This window comes from Heterodontus francisci, chromosome 14, assembly GCF_036365525.1.
Source record: "Heterodontus francisci isolate sHetFra1 chromosome 14, sHetFra1.hap1, whole genome shotgun sequence".
Taxonomy (NCBI): domain Eukaryota; kingdom Metazoa; phylum Chordata; class Chondrichthyes; order Heterodontiformes; family Heterodontidae; genus Heterodontus; species Heterodontus francisci.
This window is the reverse complement of record NC_090384.1, coordinates 54,030,941-54,050,024: the sequence shown is the minus strand read 5'-3', so window position 1 is coordinate 54,050,024 and position 19,084 is coordinate 54,030,941. Positions and strand designations below refer to the sequence as shown.

The window sequence follows — 19,084 nt, the reverse complement described above, 5'->3', positions numbered from 1 at the left end:
GTTTATGCTGTTGTTATAAACAATCCTTATAAAAATAATATTTTATCCCATTTCATTTTTTTTTCTTCTTCGAATAGCCTGGAACATCTTGGATGTCCAATTGTGTCAGGCATGATTGCACAGACACAGTTTCAGGACCTGTCTTGATCACCTCAAATATTAGCTGTCCTCCTTTCAATGAAACTGCATGCTTAAAGGTCAGTGTGTCACATATCAACATGCTCTGATGTGGTTTTAATGAGGATTTATTACAGATCATTTTACACTAAGAAGCACACCATTGGGATGAAAATAACATTACATATCCAAATAAAGTCATTTTAGGACATTTTCAAATTGGATGAATCTATCCCTTTAAATAAAGTTGCCACAGTGCAAGTGAAGGCAAATTCTTGTGTCTCTGCTTATGCTTTATTCATGTCGTAAGAATTTCTTGACATCACTCTGGGTAAATGACTGTCAAAGGTAGATATTTGTACTTTTTAATATATTATAGCCTGGCAGAAATCGGCTACTAATTATGAATCTGGGTCTGCTATCTGCTACTCCAAGGCATAGGATGCCACTAAAGCACCATCATCACTGCATGTTGTTTTAAGAATTATTTTGTAGAAATGGTGTGTTGACACAACTCGTTAGACCACCAATAGGCAAATTCACAGAGGTGGCAAGTAAGTTTGCTATCTATGATTCCTACACACTTTGATTTTAGCCAAGCTGGCAATGGCAGGTCTCAAATGGAGACGAGATGCTCATCTGGCATCCATTTTGGCCACCAAATAATGCATCACATGCAGAAACCAAGAAAAAGCAGGGAAAAACTTTGTGGTTTGGGTAGTACTGTTTCTAACATTGCGGGGCTGAATTTTATGGGTCCCTGAGGGACGGCAACAGAGGTTGGGGGGCCCATAAAAATGCATGGGAAGGCAGGGGCTGGAGTGCCCGTCGCCTTCCTGATGCCTTCAACTTTAGTCTGGGGTGGGGAAGGCTCAGGATGGCCTTCCTACCGCAGGTCAACTGAGGCCCTTAAGTGGCCAATTAATGGCCACTGAAGGACCTCTTCTCACCTCCACCTTAATTTAACAGAAGGCATTGGGATTCACATGGAGACACCGCCAGTTAAAGCCTGGCAGCTGCCTAGCAGGGTCGGGGGGTTGGGTCCCTCTTTTGGGAGCAATCTAGGGCCTTTGGAGAGTCGCCCCCCCTCCCACCTCCCCCACCAGCAGTGATAGCTGCACCCCCACCCTGGGAAGACACCCCCAACCGTCACTGACACCCTCTCACCCTGTCACCGGGGCCTGCCTGAATGGCTCTGGTGACTCCGACCCCATTTCCCTCTGCTGGGCCTCCTACAGTACTGGCAGTGGCCACTGTTCCCAGTGGCACTGCTGGTACTGCAGAGCTGCTGACCTTCTGATTGGCCAGCAGCGCTGGAAGCGGGAGCCCATCCCTTAAAGGGATGGTGTCCCCGACTGTCGGTAGTTAGTTGGGTGCCCACCATGGAATCACACCGGGGTCCGACAGAGGGCCGAGCTGGAGTCTCCCCCCCCCCCCCCCCCACCTTCTGGTCCACTGCCGGGACCCACTTCACCAGAATAAAATCTGGCCCAAGGTCTCATTCGTGGATAAATCCAAAATCATAGAATAGAATCATAAAATCTTACAACACAGAAGAAAGCATTCGACCCATCACACATGTGCTAGCTCTTTGTTAAAGGCATGCAATTTAGTCCCACACCCCAGATTTTTTCCTATAACCCTGCAAATGACTGAACTTCTAGTAAATGTCCAATTGCATTTTAAAAGCTCCTATGGAACCTGGTTCCACCACCCTTTAAAGTAGTGAGTTCAAGGTCTTAACAATGTGAAGAAATTTCTCATTTCCCCTCTAGTTCTTTTGCCAATTATTTTAAATCTATGACCTCTGGTTACAGCTCCACAGAGTAAATAGAGCAAGTAAGGAGTGAAATGAGAAGCTATGAGATGCGTGAAGTTCAGGTTGATTGAAGATCTCAAAACACATTTATTAACAGCTAACAACTATATACAGTACTGAGCTAATTATTTACAAGACTTGCCTCTTGGTACAGTAGCAGAGTGGGACTGGCATGCAGTCACATGACTATGTCCTGGCACATGGCTTATTAGCATACTAAGAGCTTAAAGGTACATTACTCTTAAGGACCATCACACAACAAGGAGAAACTATCACAATGCCTCATAATTTAGAATACCTCCATTAGGTCTCCCCTTAACCTTCTCTGCTTTAAGAAGAGCTGTTCCAACTTCTCCAATCTCTCCACATAACTGAACTCCTTCATCCCTGGTTGCATCCTGGTGAAACTCCTGACTATCTTCTCCAAGGCCTTGATATCCTGCCTAAAGTGTGGTGCTCAGAATTGTACACAATACTTCAGTTGAGGCCAGAGATTTGTAAAGATATAGCATGACATCCCTGTTTTGTATTCAATGCTTCTACTTATAAAGTCAAGTATCTCATGTCTTCTCAACTAAGATTTATGGAAATCAATAGAAGTATGAATTGAAATTTTAAATTATGGCCCTGACTCCATGATATACATGTATGTGGCCCACAAAGATAAAAGCTTGGGCATTCTAGTTTAGTAACTAAACTCAAAAGCCTGGAGTTGCAGGTGCATAATTCTAATAGTACTGCAATTACTTTTCATCAACCTACTTTAAGTAGCTTTTTTTAATGCACCCTTTTAAACCTCAAGGATCCACAGATATTTTAGATTCATTGAAATTCTTTCTCCTGGCACATAAACATTTGGATTTGATTTCAATGTGCACAAAGTGCTTTTGCTATCATTGGTAATAACTGAAGCTTTTCTTCCTCAGATTGGAGGATCAGTGATCACATACATGGATGGCTGCTGTAAAAGCTGTGAGTACACATTTAACTGGGACTTCTCATTTGAATCAAATACTTGTCAGCAACAAATTAAAGTTATTTGTAACAAAAAGATCAAAAGTACACAGAAAATGTTGGCGTTCATGAAATCAATAAGTCCTGACGCTCAGCATTGCCATTTTAAGGTATAACTGTTCAGTGTTTATAATTGGAATGTTTACAATCTGTTTGCAGTGTGTTTGGGAATAGTTTTTTTATTTATTTATGATGATACTGCACTTCACCATGACAAGTCATTACTTTTTAACACAGAAGATGGACCATCAACATCATCATACCATGGGGAGGATTTTCAACATGTCGCATGGGGTGTATATCTGGCTTTGAGGATAGGCCACCCATTAGAGAACCAGTCCAATTTTCATTTCAAACCGGTGGCTGATCCTCAATGCTGGTTTTAAGCCTGGGTGGCAAGTTGAAAAGCTATCCCTATATCTTCATTTGTGAATGACAACCCAGTCTTACAAACCCAATATAAACAGATATATTTATATATTATATGCCTTTACATTCAAAATTAAAACCTCAATTCAATCTAACTTCATATGGATATCAAATCATTCTTTCCTCTATATGATGCACTAATATTTTTTGAGGATAATTTTTTCCTGTCAAGTTTTGGAATGCAAGCAGTTGGACAACAATAACATCCTACCAAAAGAAACTTAAGGAGTAACGATTTTCGTGGCAAGCTTTTATCTACAAATGTACAAGCACACTACATGTCAACAATACTCGTCATTTGCATGTGACAGCATCATAGTGAAATCATTTACATTTCTTAGTCAATTTTACTTTTTGAACTATGTTTTACAAGCACTTTTATACACATGCACAAGTACTAAATCTCTTTCTGTATGCAGCTTCCTATCTCAGTTTGATTATGTTCTCAACACAGCACGTTGTCTCATAACATTCTGAAATCTTATTTTAAGAAATTACCAAACCTCAATGGAGACAAAAAATAAAATATTCCAAATTTTGTTACCAATGATGAAGTTCCTATAAGAAAATGTTGTTAGGAGAAGAGATATACAGAACAGTAATGACAGAGCCCTGATAAGCAATAACAGTATTCCTTTTCAAAATGCAATTAAATATCAATGAACTACCATAGGACACACGATACCATGAGTAACTTAACAAATTGACCCACTTCTTAACTACTGTAACAGCTTATCCGTGTTCCTATTATCCACACTTTCAATTGTCTGCTATATTCTTGCTGTCTGATTTCCAACTTAATATTGTTCTATTTCCTAGTTTGCTCATCTTAATTTGTAGGCAGATAACCAGTTGCAACTGCCTCTGATGTGCTAAAGCTGAACCCAATCTACTGTTCATCATATCCAAACAAAATCCTATACCTGTGTTCACTGACACTCAACATAGTCTTGGACAGCTCCACATTTTCTTGGACTTGCCCACCACATTACACCAGCAACAGTGCTCATTACAACATTCTTGATAATGTTCAAAATAACACTCTCTCACATTCATCAGTTTTACTCCAGATTTTTTTAGGGGTTCAGCATCTCAAATCAGCACCAGAAGTAAGTTGCCACTCTCCATGAACCAGAGTGTGCCTTTACCTGCCCAATATCTAGGTAACTTTCAGAAAGCCCTGAGGTCGAGCAGAAAATTCTCATTGTGGTATTTTGGCTTGCTGGTTGCATCACATGCCCTCATGTAATCTTTCTAGGTTTTCGTAGGTGATAGATAAACACTGTGTAGGAACGTAAAACAGGAGCAGACCAGCCACTCTAATGAGTTTGCTGCACCACTTTGTTAGACATGGCAGACCTCATCTCTTCAATCCTAATTTCCTACCCTTTCTTCATGTCCCTTCATACTCTCAAATAGCAACTAACTATCTCTTTTTAAAAAAAATAATTGATTCTGCATCCATTGCCTTCTAGAACAGTACATTCTTGTAACATTTCTGTGAAGAAATTATTTCCAAGATTTGCTTTTACCCACTGTAGTTCTAATTTTAAGATCATGTTCTGGATCTCCATTCTTGTTAAATTCCTTCATTATTTCATTAATTTGTCAGACAACCTCCTAATCTCCAGGAAATATGATTTTACAAAAACCTAACTGATATCATCCTCGTGAATCATGAGTAAACTCGCTCCAAGACTGACATTTTGGTCTTTCCTGAAACTGAAAGCAAAATTATTTGTTCTACCTAGCACTCTGTATATTTACAGTATTATTTCCAAACATTTATATTCTATACTCCTGTGGAAAAGTCTAGCATACCATTAGCCTTTTTGCTCCCTCCTTATACCTGTGAGCTAGATTTTAATAATATACATTCATGACCCTTGAACCCCTTTGTTCATATAGTGCCCCCCCCCCCCCCCACCACCAGGCCAACATTGGTGCTTCAACATTTTGACTGTATGCCCATCTCTCATGCTTACATCCATGATTTACTACTTTTCATTATATTGAACTGCATTTTCTATTCACACACCCACTGAACCCATGCTTTTTTGCAATTATCTTGTCTTTTTCATAATTCACTATACCTCCTAGTTTAATATCATCTGCAAAATTAGAGATATTTCCTTCTGTTCCCAAATCCAGATAATTAAATATGGAATGAAAACTTGGGACGCCAGTATCGGTTCCTGAGGATATCATTTGTTGTCCAGTGTTGGCAAACACAAATAACATAATCCTTCAGCAAAGTAAATAGTGCAATGAAAATGATAGTCCTATGATCAGGATTTAAACTGCTGCTTTAAATTGTTTGAAAGAAAGCATTAATGAACTTCCACTAGCATTGAATGAATGATATGAACTGCTAATCAAGTATTTAATTGCAACCATACATAAAAGATCCAAACAATTTTATGGTTTAACAGAAAGGAGAATTATTAAAAGTATTAAATCTTTTAAAAAACTGAACTCTCTTTACCTCAAACTGGAAGGTTTTAAAATACACTCTGAAATGGTTCTGTGTTAATGATGTTATACAGGTAAAGAAGATGTGAAGTCATGTCAGAAGGTGGTTGTGAGAATGACCATACGAAAGAATGATTGCAGAAGTAACAGACCTGTAAGTAACAAATGAAATGAAAGACAACATGCTTCTCGTACCTCAGCCAATTCTCCTCCCGACTAAATACAATTTTCCTGTTATCCTCACTCTGCAGTTTAACATACACTTGATAAAAGGCAGGCACTGTGGGATTCCACTAAAATTTGGGATAATCTGTACATTTCCAAAGTATAAAGTCCCAGAGATGTGGATGGATGTTCTGAAAAACAAAGTATAGAAAATCCTTTTTGTGCAGTTATACTTGCTAATCTTGAACCAAGCAGCTCTAGGAGCTGCTCCCCAATTGTTTACCATTTCAAAACCAAGGTAATACATTAACCAACCATATAAGGAAGTAGGTGTTACTATGTGGTATAAAATGGGTCTGTACAAAGTCCTTTGCCAAAGCTATGGGAGGGATATCTACTTTTCTTTGATGACTGTAAAAGCCCAGTTATAGTGCATGATTTGCAACAACTTAATGTGAGCATCAAGTCAAATTAACATGCAGCGTAAAGAGTGGATTCAATGGCAATGGGTGCTTCAGGAAATTAACACACTCATAATAAGAACATGAGTAGGCCATAGAGCTCATCGAGCCTGCTTCACCATTCAATAAGATCATGGCTGAACTTTTACATTGACTCCACCTTCCCAACCTATCCTTTCAGCGTCTACTCTGTCAAAACCTCTAAGAATTTTATATGCTTCCGTGAGATCATCTCTCATTCTTCTAAACTCCAGATAGTCTAGGTCCGTTCTACTCAATCTCTCCTCATAGGACAGCCATTTCATCCAAGGAGTCAACCTAATGAATATTTGTTGAACCCCCTCCAAGGCAAGTGTTTCCTTCCTTAGGTAAGAAGACCAAAATTGTACATAACACTTCAAGTGTGGGCTTATAAATCCTGATATAATTGCAGAAAGACTTGCTTATTCTTAGACTTCATTGCAATGGGTTTCAAGTATATCATACAATTTGCCATCCAAATTGGTTGCTGCACCTGCATGTTAACTTTCTGTGATTCAGATACAAGGACCCCCAAATCTGTCTGAAAATCAACATTTACTGGTCTCTTACCTTCTAAAAAGAAATGCTGCTTTCCCATCCTTCCTATCAAAAGTGGATAATTTCACACTTCCCCCATATTATACTCCATCTGCCACCTTCTTGCCCAAATACTTGACCAGTATAAATCCCTGTGTAACCTCTTTGCATCTTCCTCAAAACTTGTTTTCCCACCTAGCTTTGCATCATAAGCAAACTATGACATATTGCACTCAATCCCCTCATCTAAATCATTGATATAGATTATAAATAGCTGTGGCCCCAGCAGCACTCCACTAGTTACACCCTGCCATCCTCTAAATGACTCGTTTATTACTTTTCTGTCTTCTGTCAATCTATACTAATTTGTTACCCCCATCCCATGAGCCCTAAACTTGTGTAACAACCTCCTGTATGGCATCTAAATGTCTCCTAAAAATACAAATGTACTACATCCAGTGATTATCCCCCGTTAGTGAAACCCTTAAAAAAAAAACTCTAATAACTTTGTCAAACATGATTTCCCTTTCATAAAACGGTGTTGACTCTGCCTAATCATATTGTAATTTACTACATCATTAATAGATTCTAGAATTTTCTTTCCTACTGATAGAAGGCGACTGCTCTATAGTCCCCTGGTTTCTCTATGCCACCTTTCTTAAACAGCAGGGTTACATTTGCTATCTTTCAATCCATGGCGAGCACTAACCTCTCAACTTTAGGGAATTCTGGAGGATCAAAACCAATGCATCCATTATCTCTGCAGCCACCTCTTTTTAAATCTTAGGGAATAGGCCATCAGGTCCAGGAGATGTCATCTTTTAGTATGGGGTAGGCAGTGGCGTAGTGGTATTATCACTGGACTAGTAACCCAGAGGCCCAGTGTATTTCTCTGGGGACATGGGTTCGAATCCCACCACAGCAGAAGGTGGAATTTGAATTTAATTAATAAATCTGGAATTAAAAGCTAGTCTAATGATGGCTAATGATGACATGAAACCATTGTCGATTGTTGTAAAAACCCATCTGGTTCACTAATGTCCTTGAGGGAAGGAAATCTGCTGTCCTTACCTGGTCTGGCCTACATGTGACTCCAGACCTACAGCAATGTGCTCTCACATGCCCTCTGAAATGGCCTAGCAAGCCAGTCAGTTGTATCTAACCGCTACAAAGTCTATAAAAAGGAATGAAACCGGACGGACCAATGGCATCGACCGAGGCACCGGAAACGACAACGGCAAACCCAGCCCTGTCGACCCTGCAAAGTCCTCCTTACTAACATCTAGGGGCTTGTGCCAAAGTTGGGAGAGCTGTCCCACAGACTAGTCAAGCAACAGTCTGACATAGTCATACTCACGGAATCATACCTTACAGACAATGTCCCAGACACTGCCATCACCATCCCCAGGTATGTCCTGTCCCACCGGCAGGACAGACCCACGAGAGGTGGTGGCACAGTGGTATACAGTAGGGAGGGAGTTGCCCTGGGAGTCCTCAACATCGACTCCGGACCCCATGAAGTCTCATGGGCAAGGTAACCTCCTACTGATTCCCATCTACCACCCTCCCTCAGCTGATGACTCAGTACTCCTCCATATTGAATGCCACTTGGAGGAAGCACTGAGGGTGGCAAGGGCACAAAATGAACTCTGGGTGGGGGACTTCAATGTCCATCACCGAGAGTGGCACCACTACTGACCGAGCTGGCTGAGTCCCAAAGGGCATAGCTGCTAGACTGGGTCTGCGGCAGGTGGTGGGGGAACCAACATGAGGGAAAAACATACTTGACCTCATCCTCACCAATCTGCCTGCCGCAGATGCTTCTGTCCATAACAGTATTGGTAGGTGTGACCACCGCACAGTACTTGTGGAGACGAAGTCCTGCCTTCACATTGAGGATACCGTCCATCGTGTTGTGTGGCACTATCACCGTGCTAAATGGGATAGATTTCGAACAGATCTAGCAATGCAAAACTGGGCATCCATGAGGTGCTGTGAGCCATCAGCAGCAGCAGAATTGTACTCATCCACAATCTGTAACCTCATGGCCCGGCATATCCCCCACTCTACCATTACCATCAAGCCAGGAGACCAACCCTGGTTCAATGAAGAGTGCAGGAGGGCATGCCAGGAGAAGCACCAGGCATAGCTCAAAATGAGGTGTCAACTTGGTGAAGCTACAACCCAGGACTACCTGCATGCCAAACTGCATAAGCAGCATGCGATAGACAGAGCTAAGCGATCCCATAACCAACGGATCAGATCTAAGCTCTGCAGTCCTGCCACATCCAGCCGTGAATGGTGGTGGACAATTAAACAACTAACTGGAGGAGGTGGCTCCACAAATATCCCCATCCTCAATGATGGGGGAGCCCAGCACATCAGTGCGAAAGATAAGGCTGAAGCATTTGTAACAATCTTCAGCCAGAAGTGCCGAGTTGATGATCCATCACGGCCTCCTCCTGAAGTCCCCAGCATCACAGATGCCAGACTTCAGCCAATTCGATTCACTCCGCGTAATATCAAGAAACGACTGAAGGCACTGGATACTGTAAAAGCTATGGGCCCTGACAATATTCCTGCAATAGTACTGAAGACCTGTGCTCCAGAACTTGCCGCGCCCCTAGCCAAGCTGTTCCCGTACAGCTACAACACTGGCATCTACCCTGCAATGTGGCAAATTGCCCAGGTATGTCCTGTACACAAAAAGCAGGACAAGTCCAACCCGGCCAATTACCGCCTCATCAGCCTACTCTCAATCATCAGTAAAGTGATGGAAGGTGTCATCAACAGTGCCATCAAGCGGCACTTGCTTAGCAATAACCTGCTCAGTGACGCTCAGTTTGGGTTCCGCCAGGGCCACTCAGCTCCTGACCTCATTACAGCCTTGGTTTAAACATGGACAAAAGAGCTGAACTCAAGAGGTGAGGTGAGAGTGACTGCCCTTGACATCAAGGCAGCATTTGACCGAGTATGGCATCAAGGAGCCCTAGCAAAACTGAGGTCAATGGGAATCAGGGGGAAAACCCTCCGCTGGCTGGAGTCATACCTAACGCAAAGGAAGATGGTTGTGGTTGTTGGAGGTCAATCATCTGAGCTCCAGGACATCACTGCAGGAGTTCCTCAGGGTAGTGTCCTAGGCCCAACCATCTTCAGCTGCTTCATCAATGACCTTCCTTCAATCATAAGATCAGAAGTGGGGATGTTCGCTGATGATTGCACAATGTTCAGCACCATTTGTGACTCTTCAGATACTGAAGCAGTCCGTGCAGAAATGCAGCAAGACCTGGACAATATCCAGGCTTGGGCTGATAAGTGGCAAGTAACATTCGCGCCACACAAGTACCAGGCAATGACCATTTCCAACAAGACAGAATCTAACCATCTCCCCTTGATATTCAACAGCATTACCATCGCTGAATCCCCCACTATCAACATCCTCGGGGCTACCACTGACCAGAAACTGAACTGGAGTAGCCATATAAATACCGTGGCTGCAAGAGCAGGTCAGAGGCTAGGAATCCTGAGGCGAGTAACTCACCTCCTGACTCCCCAAAGCCTGTCCACCATCTACAAGGCACAAGTCAGGAGTGTGATGGAATACTCTCCACTTGCCTGGATGGGTGCAGCTCCAACAACACTCAAGAAGTTCGACACCATCCTGGACAAAGCAGCCCGCTTGATAGGCACACCATCTACAAACATTCACTCCCTCCACCACCGACGCACAGTAGCAGCAGTGTGTACCATCTACAAGATGCACTGCAGCAATGCACCAAGGCTCCTCAGACAGCACCTTCCAAACCCGCGACCTCTGCCAACTAGAAGGACAAGGGCAGCAAATACATGGGAACACCACCACCTGCAAGTTCCCCTCCAAGTCACACACCATCCTGACTTGGAATTATATTGCCATTCCTTCACTGTCGCTGGGTCAAAATCCTTGAACTCCCTTCCTAACAGCACTGTGGGTCTACCTACCCCAAATGGACTGCAGCGGTTCAAGAAGGCAGCTCACCACCACCTTCTCAAGGGCAATTAGAGATGGGCAATAAATGCTGGCATAGCCAGTGACGCCCACATCCCATGAATGAATTTCAAAAAAAGTCCCATTAATTGTTTCAGTACTTTTTCTTTACTAATGTTAATTGCTTTAAGTTTCTCACTCTCGTTAGCCCCTCGGCTTGCCACAATTTCCAGTACGTTCTTTGTGTCCTGTACTGTGAAGACAAACACAAAATATTTATTTAATGTCTCTGTCATTTCCTTATTCCCCATTATAATTTCTCCTCTCCCTGCATCTAAGTGACCCATAGAGTCATCGAGTTATACAGCACAGAAACAGACCCTTCGGCCCATCATGTCTGTGCCAGCCATCAAGCACCTATCTATTCTGATCCCATTTTCCAGCACTTGGCCCATAGCCTTGTATGCTGTGGTGTTTCAGGTACTCATCTAAATACTTCTTAAATGTTGTGAGGGTTCCTGCCTCTACCACCCCTTCAGGCAGTGTATTCCAGATTCCAACCGCCCTCTAGGTGAAAAAAACTTTCCTCAAATCCCCTCTAAACCTCCTGCCCCTTGCCTTCTTAAATCTATGCCCCCTGGTTATTGACACCTCCGCTAAGGGAAAAAGTTTCTTCCTATCTACCCTATCTATGCCCCTCATAATTTAGTATACCTCTGTCAGTCTTCTCTGCTGTAAGGAAAACAACCCTATTCTATCCAGTCTCTCTTCATAGCTGAAATGCTCCAGCCCAGGCAACATCCTGGTGAATCTCCTCTGCACCCTCTCCAGTGCAATCACATCCTTCCTATAGTGTGGTCCCCAGAACTGTACACAGTACTCCAGCTGTAGCCTAACTCGTGTTTTGTACAGCCATGGCAGCATCTGTGGAGAGAGAAGCAGAGTTAACATTTCAGGTCAGTGACCCTTCATCAGAACCTCATCAGAGTATTTCCAGCATTTCCTGTTGCTGTTTCAGATTTCCAGCATTTGCAGTATTTTGCTTTTATTTTATACAGCCATATTTACTTTCACTCCTTTTTTGCTCTTACAATCTGTTTTTATATTGCTTGCTTATTTCTTGTTTATTGGCTTGCTATTTTGCCCCTTTTATCAATTACTTGGTCATCCTTTATTGATTTTTAAAACCCTCCCAATCCTGAGGCTTGCTTACTACTCTTTTTTGCCAACATTGTAAGCTGCTGTTTTTAATCAAATACCACTCATAACTTCTGTACCACTTTTCCAATTGAGGTTGTATTCCTCAAAGGAATGTATATTCATTGAAAATTATGAATTATTTCTTTACACATTTGCCATTGCTTATCTATATTCAAACTAACAGCAACTTGCATTTTGATAAATAATAAACATCATCTTTGTGGAAGCATACATTTACATTTGAACAAAGCTACTGTGGACAGAACACTTGACAAAAAGGAAGAAAAAACTGGCATTATTTAGCTCAATAATTAACTCAGAACAAATGTAAAATAGTCATTCGATGCTGACTAAAATTGGTTTCCTAAGCATGCAAATAGAATTCTGAACATTGGCATCAAAAAAAGTTAGGCAGTGTGTAAGAAAGAGACAAATCCTAACCAATAATTTCAATTTGGCTCAGTTCATTGATACTCATGATGTATTAAAGTGATAAATCACACATAGGCTTAGGTTATGTCTTTAGAAAGCATTCATGTGTGTGTATAATAAATGTTACACTATTTATGATTAAATAAAATGGTCCCATTTTGATTTTGAAGTACATAAGCCAAAGATGAATCAAAGATGTATGGGAACACCACCACCTGCAAGTTCCCCTCTAAGCAGCACACCATGCTGACTTGGAATTATATTGCCGTCCCTTCACTGTTGCTGGGTCAAAATCCCGGAACTCCCTAACAGCACTGTGGGTGTACCTACACCCCAAGGACTGCAGTGGTTCAAGAAGGCGGCTCACTACCACCTTCTCAAGGGCAATTAGGAATGAGCAATAAATGCTGGCCTAGCCAGTGATGCCCACCTCCCATGAATGAATAAAAAAAGTGCCATCCAAGCCAGCTACCACGAGCCTATAATTGCCTCAGTTCGATCTAAAATTACATAGGATAATAAATAGTATCCCTGACTGTCCAAATCCAGCATTATATTTAAATTGATATTGATTTGTTTTGAGATTTAAAATGGGAGAGTTTTGGTACTGTTTTCATCCCAAAGTGGAAACTAGTCAGAACAGCCAGGTTCCATCTTTGCTGCAATGATGGCACACACAACCTGTCTGATATTTTTGTAATGGAACAACCTAATTTAACATGCTCATTATATTGACTCTTTGGCAGATATTATAGCTTTTCCAAAATCTTGGAAGATATGCTTCTCAATAACACAAAATTCTCCAAAGAAATTCTAAAACAAAATCAAAACAGAGCTGTCTACAGAGAAATAACTAAAGGTATTAATTGTAATCACACAGATTCACTCAGTGGACCAATAAGTTTGGGATCCTTGAACTCTAAATTGTACATTTGCCTGATGATTTCTAGAATTTTATTTATAACTTTGCTTAAAAAAAAAAGTTGCTGTGAACATGGTCTGTTAATACACATCGTATTTCCTGATCACCACATAGCTATCATACCTAATCAATTGAAACTAACATTGCAGATTAACATATACCGGTGCACACAGCACATTGGTTGATGAGTTTGTAGTTACAGCCAAGTCACCAACAGAAAAACCAGGCATCTCCATGGTGGTGGAGAAAAGTTGAGAGCCTGTGCACATCCTGGCGATCAGCACCATGAACAACAGGGGCAGGCAATCTGGCCACACTATTGAATAGGGAATTATATTTTGGTGTATCAAGGAAAAATACATTAAAATTGCAGGGGAAATAAATAAAATCATAATTGATACGATAGATGTTGGGTCCAAAATGGTCATGTATAGTTCCCATAAGCCATTGGCAAAACTTTTTTTAATGTTGTATTTGGGTCCCACATTGCTGCAGAATATAGTGGGGAAAAAAGATGCTACTGTCTATCAAGTCACAAAGGTGATGTTGCAGTACATGCCATCAGTACATATATCGCAACATATTTAAAACAGCAAACATGAAATGATTACCAAACCTGTAAAACATCATTGCTTGCTGTGTGAATCAAGTACACATCAGCAATTGGTGTTTTACAGGAGCTGATAAAACTCTGAGATCTCAAATCAAGTTGTAAAGTCAGCTACAGGTGCTGACCTGCCTAAAATATTGGGGGTGTAGGATAAGGGCATACTTCTTTGTTACTCTCCATCTTCTAACCTGCCTGACACTCTGTCTACCTCTTCCCATTCAACAATAATAATTAGCATTTATATAGTGCTTGAATATAGAAAAATGTCCCAAAGTACTTCACATTGTAATCAAAAATAGACATTAAGACAAAGAAGGCAATGTTAGGAGGGGTGTCCAAAACCTTGGTCAGAGGGATCAGTTTTAAGGAGCATCTTAAATGAGGAAAAGGAGGTGGAGAGGCAGACGGGTTTAGGGAGCGACTTCTCCAGTGTGTGAGACCTTGGAGCTGAAGACATGGTTACCAGTGGTGCAACCAAACGCGGTTGGGGGCACTCAATGCACAGGACGCGACAATAACAGGAACAGAGAATTCATGGCAGGGTGAGGTTATAAAGTGATGGATGTTGCTGTGATAGGGAAGCAGGCATTGCTTTGGTGGTGGAGGTAGTCATTGGAATGGAGAGGACAGATGCTCAGTTCAGGATTGAAGAGGATGATGAGGTTCCTAGCAGTCTAGCAGTTGCTAACAGTGGCCAGGTAGGGAATTTGAATTGGTGATAAGGGATGGAGTTTGTGATGGGAGCTGACAATGAAAGGTTCAGTCTTCCCAGTGTTTAGTTGAAGGATATTGTGGTTTATCCAAAATTGAATACAAAACAAGCAGTCTACCAATGCAGGGGGAATAAAAGTGTTTCAAGAGGTGACAAAAAAGTAGAACTGGGTATCATTAACCTACACATGGTACCTTTTCTCGCCTCTGCAGCTGAAGTTCAAGGGCAGCATGTAGATGAGGAAAGGAAGAGGGACAAGGATAGAACAATGAGGGACTCCAGAGGTAACAGTGGGGAATTCACCGGAATTTCAGTTCTCTGCCTAGCAGCCTGGTTTTTGATGTTCTGCAACCTTTCTGCCTACCCAATTTGGATATCAGACTCATCAACTCACCAGCTATCAATCAGTATGATTCATGAAGCAGATTTTGCCTCAGTCTACTGTCCTTGATCTGTTGTTTACATTTATATTATTCCACTGCTGTGGCAAAATAATGTGGGCTCAACTAACATACCCAGTCTTTTAAAATACCAAATATAAAATTGCTTTTAATTCATATCTTTCTCGAAGTTTATGAATATATGTTTTAGGTGAGTATTACATGCCAAAATTCTTTACTCGAGAAATGACCATAATACTGATATCACTTGTCAATATATCTATGACTGGCTGGGAAATGTTTTCTATCACTTTTTAAGATTGTGAACATATTAAAACTTAAATGGAAAGTTTTAAATGCCTATTATGATGGGACTTAATGCCAGATTTTAACATTTCTCATTTGCTCCAAAGGTATGTAATGAAATGATTACACAACAATGATATTGCTGTGTATACCATGATTACAAACCTGGAAACGTATCTTGCAGGATGCTTTGCCCTGATGACAGTGCTCCTTTAACTATAATATTATAGTGGCTCAGCTGGTCAGGGCAGTGGCCAGTTGTGGAACTGAGACAAGGCAAGGCAATGCATATTTTAGGATCAATCATGGGTCTATATTAGCTGAACTCTTTTAGGATAGTAAAGAGGAGCTGCAATTGGCTTTGATGTTCCCAGGCTAAGGAAGTTGGGGTGGGGGTGGGGGTGGGGCGAGTAAACATTTGATAGCTAACCAGAGATCTGTACTCCACTGTTAAATGGTGTGACTACATTTAAAACACCAACAAGGATCACGAAAGAAGAATGTACACTTCATGAGGTACCAGGGTGGCTGATTCATGTGAATCCATATTTCAGCACAAATAGACATTTTCAGCAAATGGAAAAAATTGGAAGGGAGAGGAGAAATTATCACAAACCATTTGTCTGTATTGGATAAAATTAGTATTCTGTTTTCTTCTGTTTTCCAGGTCAATATAGTCTCATGCGATGGAAAGTGCCCTTCAGCCAGTATTTACAATTACAGCATTAACACACATGCCAGATTCTGTAAGTGCTGCAGGGAAATTGGGCTGCAGAAACGCACGGTGCAGCTTTACTGTAGCAGCAACTCTACCTGGGTCAATTACTCCATCCAAGAACCCACAGATTGTTCCTGCCAGTGGTCCTAGAGACTGATGGGCAAAATGAAAAAAAATAAACTGTATCACCTGTAATTCAAACAAATGTTTCTGCTGTTTGCTACCATATGCAAACTACACCAATTAATCCAAATCTATACTTGGGCATCTGTTTTAATTTTAGTTTTACTGCATTTTCTGAGGATTCTTTATTTCATCCCCTTCACCGTTCCCTTTATAACTGCCTGGAACATTTCATTGACTGCACACACAAAAGAAAGCTATATCTTTTACTCGCTTAAGTTTGCCAAAGAAATCCAAGCTACTGGAGTCTTGTGCAGGTTACCATTCCTCGAGTTGTCTCTGACTTTATAAACTTGTTTCACTGCAAGTGAACAAAAAATAGTCTACCTGGCCTGAGGTGGTAGATGTTGGCAGAAAGTGTCCAAATGGAAAGTATTTTATTCTCTGGCACTGACATCCCTCACCTAGATGAGCACAAACATCTCACAAATATATTTTACAAAAATAGTCTTTTACAAATCATAACCATATTTTTTAAATAAAATCCTTTTTATAATGAAAGTGCAGGCATCTATGTCATAAGGAATCTGTTTTGTACAGAACTATTGTCCAGTCATACCAATGGCCGTATTAAAGTATATTGAATTTTTTACTTTTATTCCCGATAGCTTTGAGTTTAGGCAGTAACTGTGACCTTTTACCTCAAAATATTTTAGTGTTCATGATTCTTTCAAAAATATATATAAATTAAAATTTTGATTAAGGAGGATTAATGCAGCAGAAAAATTATTGAAGTAGTTTTTTGGTATAGATACAGAATTCAAACAATCAGCTGTATATTTCTTTGCACTTTAAACATTAAAACAAATAAAAACAAATTTTCTTCGTATTTGTGTGTATCTGATATTTAGCCCAAATTATTCTGTTAAATTTGAGGGATTATTTTCTAATATATAAAGTATGGTGCTTTCCAGTTATGTGCAGAGTATGTTATTCTTTAAAAGTTATGGACTCCACTGACAGCTATTTATATAAATAAAGATGCAAAATGAGTGGAGCGACAATCATGATCAGCATGTCTGTGATTTTCCAATATGCATTGGCTGCATGTGTGGTTCTGCATTGCAGAGTTTGCTCTGTAATGTATATTTGATGTCCATTGCAGAAATCTATTTTAACTCTCTTAAAATTGTTCATAATTTTGAAAATGATTTTATGTTGTCACTCAGAGGTTGAAACTTCCATGGTGATAATGTTATGAATTTTCTGTCATGTTCTCTAACTACAAAACATCACCTGAGCTGTCCTGGAGAGATGTGCAAAGCTACTCTCTTTGCATGCCATTATAATATTTTGTGAAGTGATCCTGATAACATTAAAGAGAGTTGCTACTGAAGCAGACCACTTGCTGGTACTAAATGTATTTTCCAGGAACTTCTCTAGTGGCTGAAAATGCCTGTTGAAGGCTGGAATGCAACCTATCAGTTGGCAAAGAATGCTGCAAATCTTCATATTTCAAGTGTCAGTCAAGCCCCCCACCTGCCAAGACTGAGACACACATTATTTCACCACATGAACATTAAAACTTTAAATTGTGGCTGGGAAGGAAAGAGGGCCTATTATAAGGAATTGCCAGGCCCCTGACTGGAAAGATATTTGCACGCTAGCAGACAGTGTTAGAACAAGGAACCCAGTCCTTGCTTCCCCAATACATAGACGAAGTGGTTAGACCAGTTTAGTCACATGACTGGCTGGCTGTTGGTTTTTTGAATTTGAACTGGCCACAGAATTTTGAACTCAGAAAGCTGTTTGCTCCTGGACTGAGAACACCTCTCTCCTGTCTGCTCCCATCTTTCTCATGGAACAGAAGACCCATTGAAGACACGTGAACTCAAAGAGAAAAGTCTCCTATGTTAACAAGCATTAAGAAGAATACTGGGCCCCAACGAAAAGTAAGAGCTGTCAACAATCAAAGACTGTACAGTGAGCTGGAAACGCAGAAACAGTAACAAGAAACCCCCTTTCGAGACTGCCTCAAACCTCTCTATTTTTCTTCTCTTTTCTGTCCTTATTTGCATGTGTGTATCGCGTATGGGCGCGTTGTATATCCGTAAGCGTTAACCAAATTAGAGTTTAAGTTTACGTTTTTAATAAATTTCACTTTTCTTCTTTAAACCTAAGAAAACCTGGTGCACTTATTTCTTTGCCTTATAATTGGAAAGTTGTGAACAAGGATTCACCAAGGGGGTGGGGGGGGGGGGGGTGCTCAAAGCAACATGTGTTTAAAAATCAAACCCTGTTACAATAAGACCAGGTGAAGACAGTAAAAGACCCCTAGATACCTTTCTCACCTGGTCATAACACAAGGAATACTAAAGTATTTAGGAGTCAACAGAAGGCATTTATTTAATGTCTGAGTTCTGCTGGCATCAGAGCTACTCCACTGAATTGCACTCCTGTAATTTAGTGACATTCTTATCTTATTTAGCTTCACAGATCAACATCTTAATGTTTTTAATATTTTTATCTATCCTTTCCTGCAGATAACACATACTACCACAGGAAATGGCAACAGCCCATTCTTCATGTGTTACCCTAGATAGTGAATGTTGGCAGGCTATCTGACCAGGCAGGGCATCACAGCTCCATTAGGAGTGGAATCTGTGGTAATTCTTCCCA

General features: G+C 40.9%; 1 protein-coding gene across 1 annotated transcript in view; it reads left to right on the top strand.

Moving 5' to 3' along the window:
- LOC137376907 (otogelin-like) overlaps positions 1-17,264 on the top strand; it is a 392,329-nt gene extending 375,065 nt beyond the window's left edge. The window contains exons 69-72 of the mRNA XM_068045865.1: positions 78-197; positions 2,863-2,908; positions 5,926-6,005; positions 16,232-17,264. Coding sequence (XP_067901966.1) covers positions 78-197; positions 2,863-2,908; positions 5,926-6,005; positions 16,232-16,432 — 447 coding nt within the window. The 3' untranslated portion in view covers positions 16,433-17,264. The remainder of the gene's footprint in view (positions 1-77; positions 198-2,862; positions 2,909-5,925; positions 6,006-16,231) is intronic.
- Positions 17,265-19,084: the final 1,820 nt, after the last annotated feature.